This window comes from Microcaecilia unicolor, chromosome 5 (genome assembly GCF_901765095.1).
Source record: "Microcaecilia unicolor chromosome 5, aMicUni1.1, whole genome shotgun sequence".
Taxonomy (NCBI): Eukaryota; Metazoa; Chordata; class Amphibia; order Gymnophiona; family Siphonopidae; genus Microcaecilia; species Microcaecilia unicolor.
In genome coordinates, this window is record NC_044035.1 from 173,977,300 (window position 1) to 174,004,325 (window position 27,026).

The following is a 27,026-nucleotide window of genomic DNA, read 5'->3' on the forward strand; positions in this document are numbered from 1 at the left end:
TGCTATTGGGCGATAGTTAGTTAGATCAGTACTATCTTTTTTGACATCTTTTGGAAATGGGGTGAGTAATATGTTTCCATGGGTCCCAGGGAAGAATCAATTTCCTAGCATGAAGTTTAAATGCTGCGTTAGATCAGTAACGAAGCAACTAGGGGCGCTTTTAAGTAAGTAGTTTGTGCATATGTACAAGTAGCAAAACTTACTGGAAAATCTGTGGATCTCTTGCATAACAGAATTGACGGTAAGTGCGGAAAAGTGCAAAAATGTTCTGTCTGCTGGGTACCCTTCTAAATCTGGAGCTAGGTCATTTAAGAATTGATCTAATCCGGAGCTGCACTGAGGTAGCGAACGCTGCAACTTAAGTATTTTACCTTTAAAGAATACGGCAAGCTGATCAGCAGATGGGATGGCAAGTGTAGTTGAGGTGAGCGCTGTAGTATCTAACAATTTGTTGACATAGAAGTATAGTTTTTTAAGTCTTTGTAATCTGGCCCTACTTTGGTTTTATAGTATAATGTTTTAGATTTTCTAATTGCATATTTGTAAGCTTGTTGAGATTTTTTTCAAGCAATGAGGTTAAGATCATCCTTCTGTTTTCTCCAGGCTCTTTCACGCCTCCTAGTAATGACTTTGAGTTCTTTTAGGTCCTCAGTGAACCACGGCGGAACTATTTGCTGCCTGGATGTGCGTGTTTGAATTGGAGCTACTGCGTCTAACACACCTCTGCATCTTTTGTCCCATTGCGAGAAGAAGTCTATTGAATCTACGTGCACAGACCAATCCTTATCATAGATTAATGTCCAAAATTCATTTGGGTCTATCTTACCCCTTGTTTGGTATTTCTGTTGAGCTCGGGTCTGCACTGTGCCTTTTACCTGCCATGAAAGGGAGCAGTTCAACTTAAAGTGATCAGACCAAGGGACCTCTGTCTAACTAATGTAATTTAATTGCAAGTTAAGGGCATCATCTGACTTATGCGAGAGCAGGTCTAGCGTGTGTCCTTTTGTGTGGGTAGCTTGCTGATTCCAACATGTTAAGTCCCAGGAATGGAGGAAGTCTAAACAATCACGAGTGCTGTTTGACGAGTAGTTTTCTAGGTGCAGATTTATGTCCCCTAAAATGAGAACATTAGGGTTGGACATGCATGTATTAGAAATGAAATCCGTAAAGGTTTGCTGAACTTCATTCCAATTGCCAGGTGGCCTGTATAGCAGAATGCAGTTAAGGTGACCATATAAAGTTTTATTGAGGATTCTGAAAGAAGCAATTTCCAGATTTAGTGTATTGGAGTCAGCAATTACTTCCACAATAAAATTGGTATGGTATAGATGAGAGCGATTCCTCCACCTCATTTTCCTTTCTGTGCCCAGTGGGAAATTTTATAACCCGGGGGACATATATCTAGCAAGATTGGATCTGTTTGATCATGAATCCAAGTCTCTGTAAGGAAGAGAAGGTCAAGGTTATCTGATGTGACCCAGTCTGTGATAAGTGCAGTTTTATTAACAACTGATCTGGTGTTAGCATAGCCCACCAGGATATTTTGATAAGAAACACCAAGGTTATGAGATAGTTGGATTGTTCTGAGCTGACGCTCCAGATGCTGACGAGGAGTAGAAATATGCGATGTGTAGAAATCATTGTAGCTGTGGAATCGGGAACAGGGATGGCGAGGCAACTTATTGCAATTACTTATAATGAGGATAGGATAGGAACCTGCGGATGAGGCTAAAGATATTAATTGGATGAGAGAAAGAAAGCAAGATACTAGATAAAAGCTGGGTATATACATAATGAGGGTGAGAAGAGAGGGCTGTAGGTAATGAACAAAAAGATAAAGGTATGAGGTAGGCAGGGGCAAGAAGAGGAGTTAGTAATTTGCCTTCAAAGACAGCAGCCAAGGCGCAACTTGAGAAAACAGCTGCCGTAATGATTTTTGAAATACTGGGATTCTAATCAGTTACTTGGAGTTGAGTGGCTTCTAATGCTGTTGCAGTACAGTTGCACACTATATTGGGGATCTGCTAAACTCAGAAATACAGTCTAAAAATCCATTAAACAAAAGTTGAGATTCAAAAGGTAGAAAAAGATAGCCCAGTATCAAAAGCATAGCAGGAAGTGATCAGCTGTTAGTCTGAAAGTCCTGTAGCGGCGGCCAGCCTACCACAAGTCGACACAGACGGCCGAGCAGTACAAGGAGCGATGCGGAACAGCTGCTTAGCGCCGGTGAAGGGCACTCAGAGATGGTCCGCTGTGCGGGAAAGTGCACTGGATGTAGCAGCGCGAAGTATGCCTGCACACCGGCAGCAGGCAGCCCAATGAAACGCGAGTAGCAAAATGGCTCCAACAGCTGCAAGTAAGCCAGTCAGAAATTCAACACGCTCCCCGTTGCGATCCGTTTCAAGGTAGCAAACCAAGAGGCAGGGAAGGGTCCATAGAATCAAATGAGGCAGGATCAAGCAAAATCGTGGCAAAACTGTAACGGGTAGCGGTTCAACTCCTTGAAAGGCTCAGGAGCTAACGGTTTTTATGTTTTGTAGTTGGCAGCCATTTTAGAACATTATTACCATTTGTGCTATAAATTGAAATGATTGTCTTGGAAGATAATCTCTGATCCTCTTTAGTTTTCATAGGTTTTTGAAACACTTTGAAGTGACTGCTGAAACTTGATTTTCTAGAGACAGATGTTTGTTGAGAATACTTCCTAATATTTTTAGTTGTGTTCAATTGGGTAAGTTTGTTGGTCAATTGTGAAGTTTGGATAGAAAGTGGGGTTGTGTGAGCTAGGTAGTACCAAGAACTTTGTTTTTTCTCTATTTAGTTTTAGTTTGAAAGTTGTGGCCCAATTTTCCATAAGGTCCAGACCTTTTTTAATCTCGTCCAGTATCTCTGTGTTATTGTTATTGAAGAGTATGTATATCTTGACATCATCAGCGTATGTAAATAGGTTAAATCCCATTTTTTTCTACTTTTCTGCCGAGTGGAGCCATCATTACATTGAATAGTATGGGTGATATTGGTGAACCTTGTGGCACACCACATTCAGAGATCCATAAAATTTCTAGATGTAATAAATGACTGCTTCTTGGAGCAACTGGTCCAGGAACTGACAAGAGGGGGAGCCATTTTGGATCTGGTCCTTGGTCATGTTCAGGGCATAATGTGAGAGGTGACAGAGTTGGGTCCCCTGGGAAACAGTGATTATAACATGATCAAGTTTGAGCTACTATCTGAGATGAACCCGCAAAGGAAATCTACTGTAGCTGCATTTAATTTTCTAAAGGGCAACTATAATAAAATGAGGAAAATGGTTAAAGAAACTAAAAGGATTGGCTGCTAAGGTTAGGACACTAAATCAGGTGTGGACATTATTCAAAAATACCATCTTGGAAGCCCAGTCCAGATGCATTCCACATATTTGCAAAGGTGGAAAGAAGAGAAAATGACAACCAGCATGGTTAAATGTTGAAGTAAAAGAGGTTATTACAGCCAAAAGATTGTCCTTCAAGGGATGGAAAAAGGATCCTCATGAAGAAAATAAGAAGCAACATAAGCACTGGCAAGTCAGATGCAAAGCATTGATAAAGAATGCTAAAACAGAATATGAAGAGAAACTTGCCGCAGAGGCTAAAACTCACAATAACAACGTTTTCAGGTATATCAGAATCAGAAAGCTTGCGAGGGAATCGTAGGACCATTAGATCACAAAGGAGCAAAAGGTGAGCTCAGGGAGGACAAGGCCATAGCGGAGAAACTGAATGAATTCTTTTCTTCTGTCTTTACAGAAAAAGATGTAAGAGATCTACCTGTACCAGAAATGGTTTTCAAGGGTGATAATGTGGAGGAACTAGAAGAAATCTCAGTGGATCTGGAAGATGTACTGAGCCAGATTGACAAATTAAAGACTAGTAAATCACCTGAACCAGGTGGCATACATACAAGGGTAATCAAAGAAATAAAGCATGAAATTGGTGATCTGCTGTTAGTAACATATAATCTGTCATTAAAATCATCCATAGTACCTGAAGATTGGAGGGTGGCCAATGTGATGCTGATTTGTTAAAAAGGGTTCCAGGAGTGATACAGGAAATTAGACTGGTAAGCCTGACGTCGATATTGGGCAAAAATAGTGGAAGCTATTATAAACAATAAAATTACAGAACATGGTTGGATAAAGGTGAGCCGGTTGATGTAGTGTATCTAGATTTTCAGAAAGCTTTTGATAAAGTTCATCATGAGAGACTCCTGAGAAAATTAAAAAGTCATGGGATAGGAGGCGAGGTTCTGGTGTGGATTAAGAATTGGTTATTGGACAGAAAACAGAGGGTAGGGTTAAATGGTCATTTCTCTCAATGAAGGAGGGTGAACAGTGGAGTACCACAGGGAACAGTACTTGAACCGGTGTTATTTAACATATTTATAAATGATATGGAAATTAGAACGACCAGTGAGGTGATTAAATTTGCAGATGATACAAAATTATTCAAGGTTGATTAAATTTGCAGATGATACAAAACTTTTCAAGGACTGTGAAATATTGCAGGAAGACCTTAGGAAATTGGAAGACTGGGCATCCAAATGGCAGATGAAATTTAATGTGGACAAATACAAAGTGATGCACATTGGAAAGAATAATCCGAATCATAGTTCCCTGATACTAGGGTCCACCTTGGGGGTCAGCACTCAAGAAAAAGATCTCAGTGTCGTTGTAGTTAATACACTGAAAACTGCTCAGTGTGTGGCGGCAGCCAAGAAAGCAAACAGGATGCTAGGAATTATTAGGAAAGGGATGGTGAATAAGACCGAAAATACTATAATGCCTTTGTATTGCTCCATGGTTTGACCGCCCCTCTTCATTTCTGGTCGCCGTATCTCAAAAAAGATATAGCAGAATTAGAAAAGGTTCAAAGAAGGGCAACCAAAATGATAAAGGGATGGAACTCCTCTCATATGATGAAAGGCTAAAAAGGTTAGGGCTCTTCAGCTTGGAAAAGAGATGGATGAGAGGAGATATGATTGAGGTCTACAAAATCCTAAGTGGTGTACAACGAGTAGACGTAAATCAATTTTTTACTTGTTCCAAAAGTACAATACTAGGGGACACGAGGTAGTTACATAGAAATACTTTTAAAACAAATAGGAGGAAATATTTCTTCACTCAACGAATAGTTAAGCTCTGGATCTCCTTGTCAGAGAATGTAGTAACAGCGTTAGTGTATCTAGGTTTAAAAAAGGCTTGGACAAATTCCTGGAGGAAAAGTCCATAGTCTGCTATTGAGACAGACATAGGGAAGCAACCACTTGGTAGCATGGAATGTTGCTGCTAATTGGGTTTCTGCCAGATACTTGTGACCTGGCTTGGCCACTGTTTGGAAAACAGGATACTGGACTAGATGGACCATAGGTCTGACCCAGTATGGCTACTCTTATGTTCTTACCATCTAACCAGGTTGCCACAGCACCAGTGATCCCCATGTTGTCGAGCGGGGCCATTAGTGTTGTGTGGTCCACTAGGTCGAAAGCACTTCACATATCAATGTGTAGTAGTAGGATTTTTTTTACCTTCGCACATTAATCTTCTGAATTTTGTTATCATGGTAGCTATGACTATCTCAGTGCTGTAAGATGGTCTGAAGCCTGACTGAGACCTGTGAAGTATTGAGAAATGTGTCAGGTAGTCCATTAGTTGTTGAGCTACTAGACCCTCCATCGTTTTGATCAGTGTCAGTTTCATATTCATGTAAGAAATCTGAGAGGGATGTATGTATTGTTGCAAGATTTGATCTTATTTTTATTATTTTTTACTCGAAGTATTGTGCAAGCTCGTCTGCTGTTGGTGGTGTTTCATTCATTGTTAGTAAAGCATGGGTGTTCATGATGAGTTCATATGCTTTTTTCGTATTGATCTGTTTCGGGCTCACATACATGCTGCAGTATTCTGCTTTAGCTTTCTTTATCTTGTGTTTGTATGTTCTTAAAGCTTTCCTCCATGTAATTTTGTTCATCTGATTTGGTTTTAGACCATTTTCTTTCCAGTTAGTAATTCATTGTTAAACCGTGGTCTTGGTTGTTTTTTACTTCTTGTTTTCATTTTGAGTGGTGCTATTTTGTTCAGTGTGATGTGGCTTAATTCATTCCTATTTTTCATGATTTTTTTGTCCTTGGGTAATATGTGTATTTTATCCTTCAGTGCTGTTAGCGACCTTGTTGTGATCATGTGTGAAGTTCTTGCTTCCTTATTCTTCCTGGTTTCTTTCCACAGCAGTGTGAATGTGAGTTTGCGCTGTTCTGACCATATGTCCTCTTCCCAGTTGTGATTTTCTAGTATGTGGCTACTGTTGGTTGAGAACCTGTAAGCTAGTATATCTAGTAGATGACCTTTTCCGTGAGAAGTGGCTTGTGTTATTTTGAAGTTTCATTGGCTCAGGAAGTTTATTAAGGTCCTGGTGTTGGTGTCATGATCTTTTTCTAGGTGCAGATTATCTCCTAGCAGAAGGATGTCCTAGAAGTTAGTGCAAATGTTTGATATAAAGTCCATGGAGTCATCTTGAGCATTAGTCCAATTTCCTGGAGGAGGATAGAAAAGTATGCAACATAGTTGCCCAGCTAATATAGTATCGGTGATTTTACATGCCACAATTTCAGTTGTTGAGGATAATATGTGTTTGGCTATTGGCTCTACTGTGAAGAAGGATTTATATATTATGGCAATCCCACCTCCGTTCTTTTTGGTTCTGTTGATGTGTATTATTTTATAGCCCGGCGGACATAAGTTAATCAGTACTGGGTCATCTTTAAGGTGCAGCCATGTTTCTGTTATAAACAGTAGTTCTAGTTGATTCAATCCAGTCTCTTATGATGGCTTATTATCAGCTGATCTTGTGTTTATGCAGGACTTTTATTGAGGGGGTACTTGGGGGTATTGAGTATTGGCACCTTTTCCATTGTCTGCTAAAAGTTTGACCAATGGACCCCAAGTTTTAATGAAAGAGCTCAGGCTCTACACACCAATTCTGCCTTGTCATAGATTCTGTGATTGGTTGCAGAGGGCCTGGCTATTATAGGGTGGGTCCCTCAGTGATCAACTCACCTCTGAAGGGTGGCCTAGCATTTGAGTACTGGCACCTTTTTTGCTAGGAAAAACACACTGTGTTTATGTAGCGTATAGGAATTGGAACATATGTATCATTTTTAATTGTGACATACTTCACAGTTTGTAGTTGTCTGTGTATTTTATCTTTTTTGAAATTGTGGTGATCGGGGTTGTTATTCAAGCTTATCTTTTTGCTGTTGGTTAGCATATTGTTCTCTGGTTTGTTGTGAGTTTTGTGGTCTGGCTCTTCCAGTTGATGGTGGGGGCATCGTCTAGTAGATATAATAAGAATAGGGATTTTGTTCCATTCATTTAGTGAGGCAGCTTGTACCCAGTTATCCATAATATTAGCATGTAGTATAAACATCATGCCCTTATATTAGCCATTTTGACGTGTGTTCAGACATTTATTGTAGATTAGGTAATACTTGTTCATGGACCTGACGTTTACTATCTTTTATCCATATTGTTGACATATATTAGAAAGCCATACCTTTATATTAGCTGTTTTAAGGTATGTTAATTCTCATAAAATACCTCAAGCGATATTTTTTCACTGGGCCTAAAACCGACTATCAGTTAGGTATTTCTGCATTTCCTATTGTGTATTTGTCATGGAACCTGTCCCAGAGAAATGTATAGGACCAAAGGGTAACTTATAGCAGCCAAAGATAGACCTACTATTTACGTGGGTCTATCTGGCCACTAAACATAGCCGTTCAGCCAATGAATACTGGCAGTAACCCCTCAAATCATCAGCGCTTAAGTTTTGTTTTTTTTTAATTTGTCTTTATTAGCATCAGTACCATACATCCTTGCATTTTACATATTCTTGTACAATACAATTTTACATCTGGCAATTATTGGACAGGCAAGTTCAGCCGGCCCTTTGCTGTATGCATGACCTTCCCACAAAACACGCTGGCTCTGACATTTTCTTTATTTCCCCTGTCTAAATGCCCCTCGCCCCCCCCCCCCCCCCCGGTCCCTTGGAGCGCCGCTATTTTTCTCTATTCAAAAAGAAAAACATTCACTTCTTCCCTTAGCAGCCCTCCCTTGTACCCCCTACCCTAAGCCCCCCAACCCCCCCCCCCCCACCTGCATGTTACACATTCTGCGAAAGAGCTTTATGGGCTTACCAGCTCCTCAGACTTTTTCCATATTGTTTGTTGTCTATGTTTAGGGATTGCCAATACAGTGAATTCTCATATTTTGCCAAATCTTTAACCTTTGTTAACCGACAGTTGTACGGTACCGGCTCCTCACTTGTCCAAAACTGTAAAATAAATTTTTTGGCTGCTAGCATTGTCATGTATAAAAATCTCCTCTGGGGCTGGGAGAGCCCTTGGTCTATTAGGTCCGCCTGGTCCCCCAACCACTCCACCCTAACCTGCAGCACTGTGCTCAGTATTTTAAAGATCTCATTCCAAATGGTCAATTAGGGGCACTCCAGAAAGGTGTGTAAAAAAGTACCTATTCCTGAGTGACACTTAGAGCATTTATCTGAATCCCACAGCTTCATTTTCACCCCTCTCTCCCTAGTAATATATGCCCGGTGAAGTAATTTAAACTGGGTTTCATGCCAATCCGCTGATTTAACCATTTCAGATAACGTTACAAACATTAAATTAAATCGGGCCTGTGAATAGGTTGTGCCCAATTCCACATTCCATCTAGACACAGCGCCCGCCTCTCCTCTCTCTGGGATGGCCAATTTCAACAGCTTATACCAGGTCGATAATTTATTGCCTCCTGGTGGCAAGCGCAGTATCATCTCATCCAGACCACCATACATCCATAATTCCCCATATTTCCCCCACAGCTTCTGCCAATAATGTCGTGCTTGCAAGTAGTGTAGCATATTATTATTGGGGACCTGCCATCTCTCCTTCACCTGTGAGAAGGACAAGAAGCTGGTTCCCTCTGGAGAAACCAAGTTCCCCAGTGTCACGCACCCATTCCCTGCCCACCTTCTAAACACGGAGGGACCCATGCCCGCAGGAAAATCCACCAGTCCCACCATTCGCAGGAATGGTGAGGAAAATGGGCTCCTAGCCTGCCTGCTTCGCCGCCATTTCCAAGCAATTCGGAGCGGTGTGAGAAAGCTAAGCTGCCTATTGGCTGGTGTACCCCTCCCCGGAGGTGTGTGTAGTAAGTTTATAAACGTATACGGAGCGCACCAACCGTCCCACCACTGTGCGGGTGTAAATTTTGACTGACCCACCATGCCTTCATATATTATTCGCATTAACGCTGCCACATTATAAAGGCGTAGATCTGGCAAATTAAGGCCCCCTTTTTCCTTATTGAGCACTAATACCTGATATCCTATACGCGCCCCCTTCTGCCTCCAAATAAATGACCTGATAATTGAACGAAACAATCGTTTATCTTGTCTCCTAATCCAAATAGGCATTGCTTGTAGCGGGTACAACAGTTTTGGTAGCAGTACCATCTTAACCATGGCTACTCTCCCAGACATCAATATAGGAAGATCTTTCCATCGTACACGGGTTTGTTTAATCTTATCTATCTGGTCTAGAATATTTCTTTTGTATATCACTATGGGGTTAGTACTCAGGTGAATACCCAGATAATGCATTAATTGTTTCACAGGTGGAATAGGAAGGCTCCCAAACTTAGTGTTAGCCTGGCTACCTGCCAGAGGAAGGAGCTCCGATTTATCGCAATTGACTTTTAAGCCCGATATACCCCCAAAATCCTTTACTAGGAGTAATACCTGGTCTAGTTGTATGAAAGCATCCGCCAAATATAATAAGATATCATCCGCAAATAGATTGATTCAAATCTCCTTCCCCCCACCCCCAGCCCCCTTAGCTGATCACTCTGCCATATTTTGATCACTAGCGGTTCAATTGCCAAAACGAACAAGAGTGGAGACAACGGGCACCCTTGTCTCGTGCCTCTCTGCAATTCAAAACTGTCAGTCAGTGTGTTATTTATCAGTAGCCTGGCTTTTGGTTTGGTGTACAAAGCCTTTACCCACTCAATGAATCTACCTCGAATCCCATATTTCTCCATTACCCAAAAAAGATACTGCCAGGAGATACTATCGAAGGCTTTTTCCATATCTAACCCGGCGATGGCTTCTTTCCCTTTATACATGTGTATAGCCGCCAGAGCCCTAGTAAGATTCGTCGAGGCATACCATCCGGGAACAAAACCTGCCTGATCTTCATGGATAACCCTAGGTAATGATATATTCATTCTTCTGGCTAGAATGGCTGGCAGAAGCTTAACGTCCTGGTTTAATAAAGATATTGGACGGTACGACCCCACTTGTCCTGGGTCCTTCCCTGGCTTAGGTAGCAGTATAATGTGTGCCAGATTATTATTTTGAAGCGAATTGCTCCCCCCCCCCCCCCCGGCCAGACTGTTGAACATATCCGCCAAGGGGCTGGTTATGTCCTTTAATAAAATCTTATAAAATTCTGGCCCATAACCATCTGGGCCTGGGGCTTTAGTCAGTTTGAGTGCCTTAATACCCTTTCTAACTTCCTGCTCCAAAATAGGAGCACTCAGACTTTGTACCTGATCTGCATTGAATTGTGGCATATCTAGACCTTTAAAGAAAGCATCTCTCTGCCCTGGATCCAGTTCTTTCGTTTCATATAGGGATTGGTAATACTGGACAAATTGTTTTTGTATTTGGGCCTCGTGTTGGTACTTTCGTCCTAAACTATCCCTTATCGAGTTAACTACCTGTCTCTTTCTGTATGGCCTCACTAAATTAGCCATAAGCCGTCCAGCCTTATTTCCCCACTGAAATAATTTATATCTTTGATAATATATGTCCCTTTCGGCCCGTGTACTAAGCAGATGATCAATTTGTGTTCTTAATCTCAACATAATGTCCTTATGCGTCTTATCTAGGCTACTCTGATGTGCTCTCCGAGCTCACTGGTACTCAGTGGATAATGGTAACAACTCTGCCTCCGCTTTTTTTCTTTTTTCTTGCGATGTATGCCAAGATATGGCCTCTCAACACCACCTTTGCTGCTTCCCAATATATACCTGGGCTCACCTCCGAGGATTAATTGTGTCTCTTATAATCTGCCCGCTTCTCCCGTATATAAATTCTGAAGTCCTTATCCCTATACAAAGAAGGGGAGAATTTCCACACCCTCTCAGTGCCGCCCTCTGTGTACGTTATGGATAATGAGATAGCTGAGTGATCAGACAGAGTGTTATCAAGTATATGCGCTGCCTTGACTACCGGAAATAAGGACCGTGAGACAAGGATATAGTCTATTCGTAAGTACGTGTTGTGTGGGAAGTTGAAAAATGTAAATTCTGTGTCGTGGGTGTAAAAGTCTCCAAATATCCACTGTCCCCAATTGATTTAGCAGGAAATTAACCCCCTTATTCTCCAGCCCCTTTCTTCTGGGTTTAGCTGGTTTGCAGTCTAAAGTTGGGTCTGCATGTATATTAAAATCGCCTCACATTATCAGCTGGTAGTCTGGATAAGAAGCCACCCTCGCCACTATATCGGAGAAAAATTTATGGTTATAGACATTGGGGCCATAAAGATTACACAGGCAAATTTTTTTTACCCCAGAGCTCTCCCAGCACTATTACATATCTTCCTTCTTTATCTTGTAATACCTTATGAGTGATTAATGGAAGCTGCTTATGTATTAATATGGCTACCCCCCTCTTCCTACTATTGTAGGATGAGTACATTACCTCTCCTGCCCATCCCCTCTTCAGTTTTGCATGTTCAGAATTGGACAAGTGTGTTTCCTGGAGGACAGCAACATCCACCCCCTCTTTTCTCAGCCAAGACATTATTTTGGTTCGTTTAACTGGGGAGTGGATGCCGTCCACATTCAAAGAGATGATTTTCAAGTTAACCATCTCCAGTAAAATTTACAGTATTAGGCAAGGTTTCTTTTCCGACATTCCAGCAAGCCTCCCAGCTTAGCCCGCCAGACTCATTTGTCCCCTGTGCTTCGTCCTCATACAATTGACTTCTCTAAACTGGCCCATGCAGGCATGCTACCTCTACTCCCCCCCACCTCCCCCCTCCCTCCTACCCCCTCCCTTCCACCCCTATACTCCCTGCCCCCTCCATTCACACTTTCCCAACCTATCTTCCCTCCCAGCTCTTCCCCCAACCCTCTTAACCTTCTTACTGCTCCACTTTCCCATCCTTCCCCTTCCCTCACCCATACAGCAGGAAACAGATAACAAGCTCCCCCCATCCTCCCTGCCCCTACTTGCACCCCCTGTCCCTTTAATTTAGCACCCACAACAAATTCAACATCCCATTCAAAGTATACAAAGCGTATATCAAAAACTTCTAACTCCTCAGCACAGTCACTGATCATAGCATCCTCACCATACTGTTCTTTTTGCGGCGGTCTTTTTCTCTGTTTAATCCTTCCATAAAAACTCTGGCCTCTTGATGCCTCTGAGAACGTCAGGGATTTCCCTCCATGCCACACTCGTAATTTTGCAGGATAAAGAAGCGAGAATCGTATTCCTTTACTATACAACTGTGTGCACGTGGGAGCCATTGCTCGTCAAAGTTGCGCCACCGTCGTGGAATAATCATTAAACAGCAGGATTTTATGGCCATCATATTCCAATTTTGCCTGCCTAGAGCGACCATTTTTTAGCAACAGCTCTTTTTCCCTCCAGTTAGTATAATGCGCAATGGCTGTTCGGGGTTTACTGTCCCCTTCTCTCCAAACCCCAATTCGGTGCACGCGATCACACTGCCATGTGCCTGTGTTTCCATCAAGGCCCAGTTGTGTCGGAAGCCATTCGCTAAAGAATTTATACAGTTCGCTGTCTTTCACCGACTCTGGCAAGCCTACAACCCGCAGGTTGTTACGGCGATTCCGGTTCTCCTGTTCTTCTACTCTCTCTTTAAGAGCTGCCGTTCCATATCATCATGCTGATCAATCCATAGACTGGTGGGTTGTGTCCATCTACGAGCAGGTGGAGATAGAGAGCAAACTTTTGCCTCCCTATATGTGGTCATGTGCTGCCGGAAACTCCTCAGTATGTTCTCTATCTCAGCAGGTGGTGGTCACACACAGCAGCAGCTCTGGCTAGGCCTCCAAGCCTAATTTTTAGGTTTTGTTGAGTGCCTGGGGTTGAGGGCTCTTCTTGAGCAAGTGCAAACCTGGTGGCGCCAGGTCCCTCCTTTTCTCCCCCCTCCCGCTGGCTCCGTTAAAAAAAAATAAAAAAATTTGAACGTCCTTAAAGGCGTTTATTTCGACGTTTATTTAAACGTTTATTGCAGCTACTCACTGGGACACCAGGTCGTTACAGCTCGGAGCGGAAAGCAGGTAATTTTTACCTTTTTATAGCGGGCAGGGGGTTCCCCGATTGATCTCCACGTGGCCTATGGCGTCGGAGGGCGAGGGCGCAAAGAGTCGCTCCCCGGATCGCTTGGGCGCTTCTAGAGGGGATGCGGGGGTCTTATAGTCTGATTCGCCCTTGTTGGGTGACAGTTTCGTGACCGATGAGTGTCCCGGTCCTTCCTCCGGTGTGGCGGTTTTTCCCGCCATAAACGCCCATCCCCCGCTGCTCGCCTCCGCCATCTTGGCCGGCCACGCGGCTCGGACGGCTTCTTCTTGGGCCGCCCTTGAGGTGGGAGACGTTAATGCCATGAACGCCCTTAATTTGGGCGACGACACAAAAGCGGCTAAACTTAAGCGCCATTCTTCCCGCGCGGCTCCTTCGCGGAGTGTCGCGCCGGACGCCATCTTGGATGTGCAGCATGTCTCTCCCCCGCTCTTGCGAGCGCCGGTTGAGGGTGCGTCTAGGGCTGTAGCCCAGGCTGCGGAAGTGCACAGTCTGGGGGGTTTCTCCCCCGAGTTTGTTTTGCTGCTGCATCAGGCCTTCCTTATGCAAAACGCTGCCCCTGCTCCCTCGTCTGGTAAAGAGGTTGAGGCCCCCGGAGGTAAACGCCCTCGGGTTGATTCCCAGGCCTTGGAGGACTTTGTCTCCTCCGATGTAGATGAGGGCAGCGTATCTGAGTTCTCCCAACGGTCCTTTGCGGATTCCTTGGAGGAGACGGATCCCCGCTCGGATGGAGCGGATGACCCCTCTGCAGCGCGGCTCTTTAGCTCAGAGGATTTGCCCAACCTGTTAGTGCAGGCCATGGGCATTTTGAAGATTTCCTCTCCGGAGGACGGCTCTCCCTCAGCCCCTGTTGGCTCTGCCATTATGCTGGGGACGAAGCGCCCGCCTAGAACCTTCCACGTGCATGATGCCATGCACACCTTAATTTCGGCTCAATGGGATGTCCCGGAAGCGAGCCTTAAAGTGGCTAGGGCTATGTCCCGCCTCTATCCTTTGCCTGAAAGTGAACGTGAGGCCTATCTGTGGCCTACCGTGGATTCTTTAATCACTGCGGTGACTAAGAAAACGGCGTTGTCGGTGGAAGGTGGCACGGCCCTAAAGGACGCCCAAGACAGAAGATTGGAGGCGGCCTTAAGGTCGTCCTTTGAGGCGGCTGCTTTAAGTTTGCAGGCCTTAGTTTGCGGCTCCTATGTGGCCAGGGCGTGCCTGACTATGGTGCAGCGGGCTTCCCCCTCGGATCATTCCTTGAGGGCTGATTGGCCGGCCCTGGAATCGGGCTTAGCCTATTGGCAGACTTGCTGTATGATGTCTTGAGGGCCTCAGCTAAAGGCATGGCTCAGACAATCTCTGCGCGGCGGTGGCTTTGGCTGAAGCATTGGTCTGCTGACCACGCCTCTAAATCCCGCCTGGCTAGATTGCCTTTTAAAGGCAAGCTGCTCTTTGGGGTCGAGCTGGACAAAATCATGACCGATCTCGGCACGTCTAAGGGCAAGAAGTTACCAGAGGTCAGGGCTCGGGCTAGTACTCGCCCCGGTACCTCCAGAGGACGGTTTCAGGAAGCCCGTCGGTACCGCCCGGGCAGGTCGGGCTCCTCTGCCCCCTCTTCCTTCAAGAGGAACTTCTCCCCCAAGCAGCATTCCTTTCGCAGAGACCGCCGTCCCGGATGTGCTCCCTCCGGTCCTCCCCCAGGGTCTCGTACCCAATGACGGGGCCTTGGTCCACGCCCCAGTGCAGATTGGAGGACGGCTGTCCTCGTTTCTGGGCGAGTGGACCACAATAACTTCAGACGCTTGGGTGCTGGAAGTCATCACAGACGGCTACAAGCTAGAGTTCTGCCGACCCTTAAAAGACGGGTTTGTACTCTTTCCCTGCAAGTCTCCGGTCAAAGCTGTGGCAGTGCAGCAGACCTTGGACAATCTGATCCGCCTGGGTGCGGTCGTTCCGGTGCCAGAAAATCAGCTTGGCAAGGGGCGTTACTCCATTTACTTTGTGGTACCAAAGAAAGGAGGTTCTGTACGGCCTATCCTCGACCTCAAAGGGGTCAATCGGGCCTTGAAAGTTCGGCACTTTCGCATGGAGACTCTCCGCTCTGTTATAGCGGCAGTGAAGGCAGGGGAGTACCTGGCATCCTTGGACATCAAGGAAGCGTACTTGCATATTCCCATCTGGCCTCATCAACGCTTTCTGCGTTTTGCAGTCTTGGGCCGACACTTCCAGTTCAGAGCCCTCCCGTTCGGGTTGGCTACTGCTCCGCGGACCTTCTCCAAAGTAATGGTGGTCATCGCGGCCTTCCTGAGGAAGGAAGGAGTACAAGTCCATCCTTATCTGGACGACTGGTTGATCCGAGCCCCCTCTTATGCAGAGTGCGGCAAAGTTGTGAACCGGGTGGTTGCTCTTTTGAGCTCCCTGGGGTGGATCATCAACTGGGAGAAAAGCCAGCTGCGCCCAACTCAGTCCCTGGAGTATCTGGGAGTTCGATTCGACACCCAAGTGGGCAGAGTGTTCCTGCCAGACAATCGGATTGTCAAGCTTCAGGCTCAGGTGGACCAGTTCCTAGTAGCCTCTCCTCTTCGGGCTTGGGACTATGTGCAGCTGTTGGGCTCTATGACGGCCACGATGGAAGTAGTGCCCTGGGCCAGGGCTCATATGAGACCACTACAACACTCTCTGTTGCAGCGCTGGACTCCGATGTCGGAGGATTATGCTGTGCGCCTTCCCTTGGACCCAGCAGTGCGCAAGGCGCTGAGCTGGTGGACGCAGACAGACAAGTTGTCTGCAGGAATGCCTCTGGTGACCCCGGAGTGGATTGTCGTCACGACGGACGCCTCTTTGTCGGGCTGGGGAGCCCACTGCTTGGAAAGGACAGCGCAGGGGCTCTGGTCTCCTGCAGAGGCAAAGTGGTCTATCAACCTCCTGGAACTCAGAGCCATTCGGTTGGCGCTTTTGGAGTTCATCCCGGTACTGGCGTTGAAGCCAGTACGGGTCCTGTCGGACAATGCCACGGCTGTGGCCTATGTCAACCGCCAGGGAGGTACCAAGAGCGCCCCTCTAGCCAAGGAGGCCATGAATCTATGCCAGTGGGCGGAAGCGAACCTGGAACAGCTGTCAGCGGCCCACATTGCCGGAGTCATGAATGTCAAGGTGGACTTTCTCAGTCGCCATACCTTGGAGCCCGGAGAGTGGCAGCTATCTGCTCAGGCGTTCTTGGACATCACGAAGCGCTGGGGCCAGCCGAGCCTAGATCTGATGGCGTCATCGGCCAATTGCCAAGTGCCGCGCTTTTTCAGCAGAGGACGGGACCCTCGATCCCTGGGAGTAGATGCTCTTCTCCAACAGTGGCCGACACAAGAGCTTCTCTATGTGTTCCCGCCCTGGCCCATGTTGGGCAGGGTGCTAGACCGGGTGGCAAAGCATCCAGGCCGGATAATCCTGGTGGGTCCGGATTGGCCCAGACGTCCCTGGTATGCGGACTTGATCAGGCTCTCAGTCGACGATCCTCTGCGGCTGCCAGTGGAGCAGGGCCTGTTACATCAGGGTCCCGTGGTGATGGAGGATCCCTCCCCCTTTGGTCTTACGGCCTGGCTATTGAGCGGCAGCGTATGAGAAAGAAGGGCTTCTCAGACAAGGTCATCGCCACTATGCTGAGAGCGAGGAAGCGCTCTACTTCTACTGCTTACGCCAGGGTTTGGCGTAACTTTGCAGCGTGGTGTGAAGCGGGCTCACTTTCTCCCTTCACTGCTCCAATTTCTTCAGTGTTGGCGTTCCTGCAAGAAGGTCTGGAGAAAGGCCTGTCGCTCAGTTCCCTTAAAGTCCAGGTAGCGGCTCTGGCTTGCTTCAGGGGCCGCCTGAAGGGTGCTTCCCTGGCTTCGCAGCCAGATGTGGTGCGCTTTCTCAAGGGAGTTAATCACCTGCGCCCTCCTCTGCACTCAGTGGTGCCTGCGTGGAATCTCAACCTGGTACTAAGAGCCTTGCAGAAGCTGCCTTTTGAACCCTTGTCGAGGGCATCTCTGAAAGACCTGACGTTGAAAGCAGTCTTTTTGGTGGCTATCACTTCAGCCAGAAGAGTTTCCGAGCTCCAGGCACTCTCATGTCGAGAGCCTTTTCTGCAGTTCACTGAGGCAGGAGTGACTATTCGCACAGTGCCTTCCTTCCTGCCCAAGATTGTTTCTCGCTTCCATGTGAATCAGCAGCTCTGTCTCCCTTCCTTTCGTAGGGAGGACTACCCAGAGGAATACTCTGCTCTCAAATATCTGGATGTGAGACGAGTCATCATCAGATACTTGGAAGTGACCAATGATTTCCGGAAATCGGATCATCTGTTTGTCCTGTTTGCAGGTCCTCGTAAGGGTCTGCAGGCTGCTAAGCCTACAGTGGCAAGATGGGTCAAGGAAGCCATTGCAGCGGCTTATGTGGCCGCGGGGAAGGTGCCGCCTATCCAGCTGAAGGCTCACTCCACTAGAGCTCAGGCGGCCTCGATGGCAGAGGCCGGGTCCGTCTCCTTGGCAGAGATATGTAAGGCGGCAACTTGGGCATCGGCCCATACATTCTCCAAGCATTACCGCTTGACTGTGGCGGCACGGGCGGAGGCCCGGTTTGGAGCTTCAGTGTTGAGGTCAGGGATTTCTATGTCCCGCCCTGGGTGAGTACTGCTTCGGTACATCCCACCAGTCTATGGATTGATCAGCATGATGATATGGAAGGTAAAATTATGTATCATACCTGATAATTTTCTTTCCATTAATCATAGCTGATCAATCCATAGCCCCTCCCAGATATCTGTACTGTTTATATTCTGGTTGAATTTTAGGTTCAAGTTTAGTCTTCAGTTACTTCAGGAGGACTTCGTGTTCAGGTTTTTTCACTTGGATTCTTCAAGAATTGAGACGAGTTTGTGTTACAGTGAGCTGCTGCATTCCTCTCCCCTCCGTTTTACGGGGCTGGATTGAGACTTAAATTCTGCCGGCACTCCCTCCCGCTTCGTGCGGCTGTAGGGCAGCTTTGTACCCCTCCCGCTTCGGCGGTGTTAGGGTCAGTCGGCTCCTCCCGCGGTTGGGTTGCAGGATAAGCCAGATCCCCCCGCATCGGCGGGGTGGTGTCCCTCCCCCGCTCCGCGGGGATGAGCTGGACGGATTCCCCTCCCCCACTTGTGTGGGGATGAGCTGGGTTAATTCCCCTCCCCCGTTTCGGCGGTGGTGAGCTGGGCAGAGTGTCCCTTTGTGGGTGTAATTCTCTAAGTGCTGAGTCCTGCGGATGGAGCTTTGATATCGACATACTGAGGAGTTTCCGGCAGCACATGACCACATATAGGGAGGCAAAAGTTTGCTCTCTATCTCCACCTGCTGGTAGATGGACACAACCCACCAGTCTATGGATTGATCAGCTATGATTAATGGAAAGAAAATTATCAGGTATGATACATAATTTTACCTTTCTTTCTCTAGATCTGCTATTTGGGACGCCATACATTGCGTTGTGTCCTCCTGCAGTGCACTCGCTGTTCTGCTTCCGATAATCTGCGGGATTGCGAATCAAGTTTTTCATTAATTTCCTCCACTGCAGAATGAATTTTGTTCAACTGGTCCTCCAACGCCGGTGTTACCATCGAGGAAATCTCTCTCGCCCAGTTGCCCGCTAGCTTCTCTGATATCAGCGGAGACTCCGGGGCCAGTGCCATCTTGTTAGCTTTCAATGCTGGGGCACTTTTGTTTCTCAGGCTGCCCTGGTTCCTCATGGGCATACCTTTCTCCCTCACGGACTATTATTAAATCGTCCACCTTCTTGCAGCTTTGAGGTCGAGCAAGCTTCCTTAGGTGCCTTCGGGGTATAGGATAAGCTGGTATAAAGCAGATTTCTGCAGGAATTCTGCGGAGCTCTCTGATCTTGCTGCTGATCAGGAGGCAGTCATCACGTGACCCCCAGCACTTAAGTTCTATTCCTCTCTGGTAGTCTGGTTTTTCCATTCGGTCTACCATCCAGTTGGTCGTATTGGTCACCTCTTTCATTGGGAGATCATGAAGGATCCTGGAAGAAGTTCCCGGAACAGAAGTCTGCCCCTGTGCAGGCCTCGCTGTGATCAGCTCTAGGTCCAGCAGCTTCGTTCTGGGTTGCGATGAGCTGCTCAGGGTTGGAGAACACTGACCCGTGGTGACCTTTCGGTCAGGTAGGCAGTTGTCTTTGGGTTTGTTAGATGTTACTCCCTAAGCTGCTTGCCTGGGCTCAATTCATGGGGATGTTGCGTCCAGCCTTCCTCTGCTTTCGGGTAGTTGGCAAGGTCGTAGTAGTCGTGTGGTCGCTGGTGGCACCGGGTGAGCTTCGCCGTTCAGTGCTGGCCACGAGGGTAGACCCTCACACAGGAGGTGGTGGAGATAGTGGTGATACGAAGCTGGCCATGTTGGGAGATGCCCATGTAGGAGGCAGTGGAGAGGGTGTATTTCTGCGAGGACCTCCCAACATGGACTCCAAGCTCCTGGTTGGCCAGCAGTGAACCCTGTTCAGTCGGTTGTCGCATCCTGCCTTCCTCTGCTCTCAGGTAGTTGGGGGGTCATGTTCTTGCTGGTGGCACCAGGGGAGCTTTGCCATGCATCACCAGCCATGAGGGTAGACCCTGTCCAGTCAGTTGTCACATCCTGCCTTCCTCTGCTCCCAGGTAGTTGGTGGGGTCATGTTCTTGCTGGTGGCACCCTCACACAGGAGGCGGTGAAGACAGTGGTGATATTGTGCTGGCCATGTTGGGAGACCCCCATGCAGGAGATGTGGTACCGGCAGCTTCCCTCACCCTGTTGGAATTTGAGCTCCTGGTTGGCTGGTAGTGACCCCTGCCCGGTCGGTTGCCCTGGGATCAGCGGGATAGTGACAGCTGATGCTCCACGGCTGGACAGCCCATCTTAGATCGAGGAGGCTGTCACGGTATGATCCTCGTCTTCCCTCTCTCTTCCCCACGATCTTTCCACCATGATTCCTCCCCAGTGCTGTTCAAATCTATTCATTCGCCTAGGAGCACATTACAGGAGCTCCCTTTCAGCCTCCATCTTATATTGCTGGTAGTATACGGGATTCCATCACAACAGAGTTGTTCTCCACATGCATCTTGAGTTCCTTCCAAAGGTGGTATAGGGTTTCCACTATAGTCAGTCAATAGTTCTTCCAAAATTTTTCCCAAAACTTCATGCCCATCCTGGCGAAAGCACACTGCACACCTTGGACTGCAAGTGAGCCTTAGCCTTCTATCTGGAGTAGACTAAAGCCCATAGACAATCCACCCAACTTTTTCTTTCTTTCTTCCAAACAGGATGGGGGCAGCCATCAACGAACACACTCCAGCTAATATTTAAAACTATTTAACCGTCCAGGAATGGCTCCTGGCCGGCTATCTTGGTTGAATATTACCACTTAGCGACTAGCCCAGTCACTGGATATATCGCACTACATAGCCGATTAGCGCCAGTATTCATTGGCTGACCACCTAAGTTTAGTGGCCAGATAGACCCACGTAAATAGCAGGTCTATCTTTGGCCACTATAACTTAGCCAGTCAGCTGATGAATATCGGCTTAACCGGCTATGTTTTTAGCAGCAAAAAAAAACCCCGGAATTCAATGCAGGTCGCTAGATACGGCTCCAATATTGAATTTCTGGGTTCGCTGCCAACCACCAGAATTAGCCAGGCTACCTCCTACGGTCTGAATATCAGCCCCACTCTGTCTAATTGGCTGGCAGATTGCATTTCCTTCACCTATGCCCAGTCAGGGCTAACCCTTGAGGGTCATGTCACAGTTCACAATGTCAGAGCCACGGCTGCGTCAGTGGCTCACTTGAGGTCAGCCTCAGTTGAAGAGCTTTGCAAGGCTGCAACGTGGTCTTCATTCTACATATTCACATCTTACTACTGGCTTGGGCAGAATACCCAACGCAATAGCCGGTTCGGTCAGACAGTTCACACATCCCCTTCCACCTCCCCCAGGAGTTGTATTCTGTTGGCTTTGTTACTGAACCAGTGGCGTACCAAGGGGGGGGGGGGGGCGGTGGGGGCGGTCCACCCCGGGTGCACGCCGCTGGGGGGGGTGCTGCGCGCCTGTCAGCTCTTCGTTTTCATGCTCCCTTTGCCCCAGAACAGGTTACTTCCTGTTCCGGGGCAGAGGGAGCATGGAAACGAAGAGCCGACAGGCGCGCGGCACTCCCCCCCCCCCCCAGCGGTGCACCCGGGGGGGGGTTCTTTCGCCGGGGGGTTGCACTGCACCCTGGGGTTTATTTCGCGGGGGGGTCGTGCTGTTCCGGGGGGGGGGGGCTGCACCCGGGGGGCGGGGCGCATTGTCGATCCGCCCCGGGTGTCAGCGCCCCTAGGAACGCCACTGTACTGAACTGCTCATCCCATGCGCTCATACTGGTGGGAAGGCACTCACGCAGGCACAGTGGAATGCTGCCAAAGGCTTCTTAAAGATACAGAATACTGACGTCACCCATATGTGAGAATACATGTCCCTGTCCTAGAGAACACCTGCTACAAGTGAGTAACTTAGCTTCACTTGAAATTTCCAAAGCTGCTTCAAGTGTACATCTATTCTGTAGCTTAATATTTGTTCCAGTTTTCATGATGTAATTCTGACTTTGCAGGTTACCAGCAGTCCCTTCATTGGAGGACCTGTTCCCTGCCGGATCAGTGTGAGTGCAAGTGTGGCAGGAGAGTCTGGGCTCATGAGCTGTGTACTTCCCACTGAGCTGCTGGTTGAGATCCTGGCTGAAAGAATGCAGGTAAAATGTGCAGAGCAGACAGCATATTACTTGGCTGACGTGGAGGGGCATAATCGAACAGGGCGCCCAGGTTTTCCTGGGGCCGTCCTCGCAGGATGGCTCCGTGAAGGGGCGGGGAAACCTGTATTATCGAAACAAGGTGGGTGTCCATCTTTTGTTTCGATGATACAGTCAGGGACGCCCAAATCTCAACATTTAGGTCGACCTTAGAGATGGTCGTCCTTAGAGATGGTTGTCCCTGGTTTTCGGCGATAATGGAAACCGAGGATGCCCATCTCAGAAACGACCAAATCCAAGCCATTTGGTCGTAGGAGGAGCCAGCATTCGTAGTGCACTGGTCCCCCTGACATGCCAGGACACCAACTGGGCACCCTAGGGGGCACTGCAGAGAACTTCAGAAATTGCTCCCAAGAACATAGCTCTCTTACCTTGTATGCTGAGCCCCCCAACCCCCCTTACAAAACCCACTCCCCACAACTGTACACCACTACCATAGCCCTAAGGGGTGAAGGGGGCACCTATATGTGGGTACAGTGGGTTTCTGGTGGGTTTTGAAGGGCTCACATTTACCACTACAAGTGTAACAGGTGGGGGGGATGGGCCTGGGTCAGCCTGCCTGAAGTGCACTGCACCCACTAAAACTGCTCCAGGGACCTGCATACTGCTGTCATGGAGCTGAGTATGACATTTGAGGCTGGCAAAAAATATTTTTAAGTTTTTTTTTTAAGGTGGGAAGGGGTTAGTGACCACTGGGGGAGTCAGGGGAGGTCATCCCTCCCTCCGGTGGTCATCTGGTCAGTTCGGGCACCGTTTTGAGGCTTGGTCGCAAGAAAAAGAGGACCAAGTAAAGTCGGCAAGGTGCTCGTCAGGGACGCCCTTCTTTTTTTCATTATCAGCCGAGAACGCCCATCTCTTAAACATGCCCCAGTCCCGCCTTCGGTACGCTGCCGACACCCCCCACCCCCCGTGAACTTTGGTTGTCCTCGCGACGGAAAGCAGTTGAGGGAATCCAAAATTGGCTTTCGATTATGCCGATTTGGGTGACCCTGAGAGAAGGATGCCCATCTCCTGATTTGTGTCGGAAGATGGGCACCCTTCTCTTTCGAAAATAAGCCTGATAGTGGTATAAAACATTATCATCTTATAATAATTGAAAGTCATTTTATGAGTGATATGAATATTCAGAATAATGTTTTATTTACTCAAGTGTGCTCTTACAAAATTGCCTGGGAGTATACACACATATAGAGTAGGCACACAGACACATATCACCTAGCTTTACGTGATATATGTGTAGTCATTCCAGGAGCCATAGAATAGGTAGGGCAAGGTGGGATTGGCATTTATGTTTGCATAAAATACATGCATAGGCACCAGTTCTTACCAGTACGTACATGCACACGATGACACTTGCTTCAAAGAAGGTGTAAATCTGTGTGCTTATTAAAGCACATTAAGTGCATTTGTTGCCTTTACAGAATAGATTCATCATATGTATTAATATACCAGCTCTGTAGTTGATGTAAGTGGTTGTACCTATATGCCCGATTGTATCCTGTTATGCTAGATTTCAATAAAGAAATGTAAACGCGGGGAGAAAGTGACGTCAGCGAGCGGAATGGCTGCCTAAGATCGGAGCTCCAAGCGACCCTCAGGGAAGAAGCGAAATAAAGCCCGATTTGGAGGACTGATATACAGATAATAAAGTGCAGAAAGTCAGCGGAGCAGAGAGGGGAGGACGTGAATGCGATCAGAATCAGAGGAGGTGTATTTTTCGCGATTTGCCTTCCCCGGCTCGAAGACGGCGCGAACGGGAAACAAAATGGCGGCCGCAGCACACAGTCAGCGGGAACGGGTTGAAAGTACTCTTCCTGCAGCAACTATATCCCTGGCAGAAAATCAAGCAGAGAGAGTAGATTGAAGGGGACCCGAAGCAGAGGAGTGGCCTTGTTATGGTATAAGCCAATTGTCAGAATTAAATATGTAGCAGAGTTATTGATTTTATCAATATAAAAATGCAGCTTTTAAAAGATGTATTGAAACTGCATTTCAATACCTTCTTTCCACTTTTCCTTGGGAATTTCTGGTAGCAGGGCTAGTCAATTACAAACACTTAACAAAGACAAAAGCTGGCTGGGAGGGTCACCAAGACATCTCTAGAGAACAAAAAACTGAAGCAGTCAGAGAGACTCCTATGACTCAAATGACAAAAGAAACTCCACGTATCACAGCAGACTGAAACCCTCAAGCTATAGAAAAGCCATTTGCCAGCAGATATCCAGGAAACATGTGATCATGCTTCCCTGCAAACTACAATACCCAAGATCCCCTGCAAACTACAACTCAGGGAACATTATAAAAAGCCTGGAAACAGCCCAGCTCTCTCTCTCTTGGGAAGCTCGCTTGGGACCTGCTGCTCTCTCTTGGAACCTGATGCTCACTCTTGGGACCTGACCTGTAGCCCACCTGCCTGCTATGAGGACCTCTTCTGCAAACATGTGCTTACCTCATGCTGTTCATACTATGTAACAAGGACTTGTAAGTAACATAACTTTTGATCTAGACCTGGCTACCTTACTTAAGTACAGATTATCTGTAAAGATCTCTTAAAAGAACTATCTCTCGTTTTGTGCTAGCCTTATATGATTGCATTAATCATATTGTAACTTAATAAACCTTTTTGAAGCTAAAAATATAGTCTCTTTGTGTTCTGAGTATATGGTATCTGTTAAGGTTATACTGATAGCGCATGGACACTTTTAAACTTAGTGCCATGCTCTGAGTACATGCTTTCAAATCTTGCAGTACAGAATACTGCATTTCAACAGAGATATATACTTGCTGCAATACTATGCGAGTGAGGTAGCGGTGTTCTTAAATTATATTTTTGTATTTTGCTGCTTTATAGTGAACTGATAAATTGATAAGGTTTTCAGGTATTCAGAATGCTGTGCTGGATGGATGTTTGGTCTTATTTAGGTACTTATGTACTTTATGTATTTTATAATCAAATCTTTAGGCATGCTTTGGCATAAAATAACAACCAATTTTGCAGTTTCTTTTGAGGAGGACATAGATAACCCCACTTTGCCTAAGCAATGCGTAGAATCCTCTGGCCCTAATCCTTGGACCCATAATGTAACTGATGATATTTCCACCCCCTCTGATATTGAAACAAAATTTGATCTATATTCAATTAAGTCAGGGAGCAAGAGGAATTCTGCCTGTCTCTGGTTAATGTGGACCATATATAAGAAAGACTTAAAAGAACATGCAAAATTGAATGAGAGGTTACTAACCAAAGAGAGAGAATGCATGCAGGTAGACACAGAAAAGGATTTTCTAATCACAATGGCTAGTTGCTTAAATGATCAATTAGATTCCCTTAGAATACAGGTGCAATGGCAGGCAGCACATGAGACTAAAATGAAGGCCCAAATTCTAGCTTTAGAAATGCAGGCCAGCCAAGTTCCAGGGTTAAAGCATTTAATCAGAGAATTAACACTACAAATGCCCCCTATAGATGAGAATATTGATCATGTAAAGGATTCACATTTGCAGGGGTCAGCCATTACGGGTCTCCCATGTGCCCCTCCAGACCCAAACACAGCTACAGCCGTGCCTGTCTCAGCCATGGTAACAGTATCACAGCCCACACCCGTAGCAGGAGGTTCAATTAGAACCATTAGTTCCCAGGCCCCCTCACAGCATCCAAAACCCCAGTGCATAGGAACACAACCTGTTCTGCAGTCTAATTTAAATGCTCATGATTCAGCTCCTCAACACACAGATGCACCACCTGGGCTGCATTCTGATCTAAGCTCCCATAGAAGGAAACCTCTAATAAGAGAATCAGCTCCTCAGTATGTAGCTACTGAAAACCGCCAGCAAGCATGTGACATTTTAAAATCTCATGGTGAGAATATTACATATTGGGAGAACAAACCCACTGGTGTCATTACAGCAAGGGCCATGCAGATATTGCAGATAGCTAACAATAACAAGAGAAATTTGCCACCAGAAATTCCCAAGGAAAAGGGGAAAGAAGGTATTGAAATGCAGTTTCAATACATCTTTTAAAAGCTGCATTTTTATATTGATAAAATCAATAACTCTGCTACATATTTAATTCTGACAATTAAATAACAGATAAATGACAGATAAGCAGAAACTTATAACCGCAAGTCCTGCTGGACCAGAAACTGACATTCTGTCAGCTCTTCCTGCAATTTAATTCCTAGAAACATGAGGAGACGCGTCCAGCCTGGACTGGACTTCTCCACAGCATGACCCACTCTGCAGATGACAGTAGAATCCAGGTGCTTATTTTTAGTATAGGTTGGACAGGAATATAGAAAAAGTTTTTGCAATGAACCCCTTATAACACTGTAAAGGATTTAAAAATGTAGCTTCTATTGTTCTTTTGAATGTGTAAGATTTAATTATGTCTCTCTGCAATAAGTAAGATTTAAAATGTCTCTCTGTGATAGCTTCTATTGTAATTTGTTTTTGATAATATTGTTTAAGGATTTAAAAATGTCTCTTTTTCTAATAAGTAACTCCCACTTGAGCTGAAACTAAATAATGTGACCTGAAAGCGATGCGAGGAGACCTGGTGGCTCTTGGAACGGATCTAAAAGGTGAGATACGGAAATTAGGATCCAGAATCGATGAGGCCGAAACTCGGCTAGACTCGCAAGCGGACGCAATAGAAGCTGTAGACCACCAGGTGGCTGAAGCTCAGACAGCTCAGCAACATGTCCTAGATAAATTAGAAGACTTAGAAAACCGCAGCCACAGATGCAATCTCAGATTTAGGGGGCTACCAGAAACCCCTGCATACTTAG

The 27,026-nt window shown here is 46.6% G+C and overlaps 1 protein-coding gene across 1 annotated transcript in view; it reads left to right on the top strand.

The window, feature by feature from the left end:
• Positions 1 to 27,026, top strand: part of HYDIN (HYDIN axonemal central pair apparatus protein) — a 2,443,906-nt gene that overhangs the window by 1,488,998 nt on the left and 927,882 nt on the right. Inside the window, exon 65 of the mRNA XM_030205004.1 lies at positions 22,042 to 22,179. Within this exon, the coding sequence (XP_030060864.1) occupies positions 22,042 to 22,179 (138 nt within the window). The remainder of the gene's footprint in view (positions 1 to 22,041; positions 22,180 to 27,026) is intronic.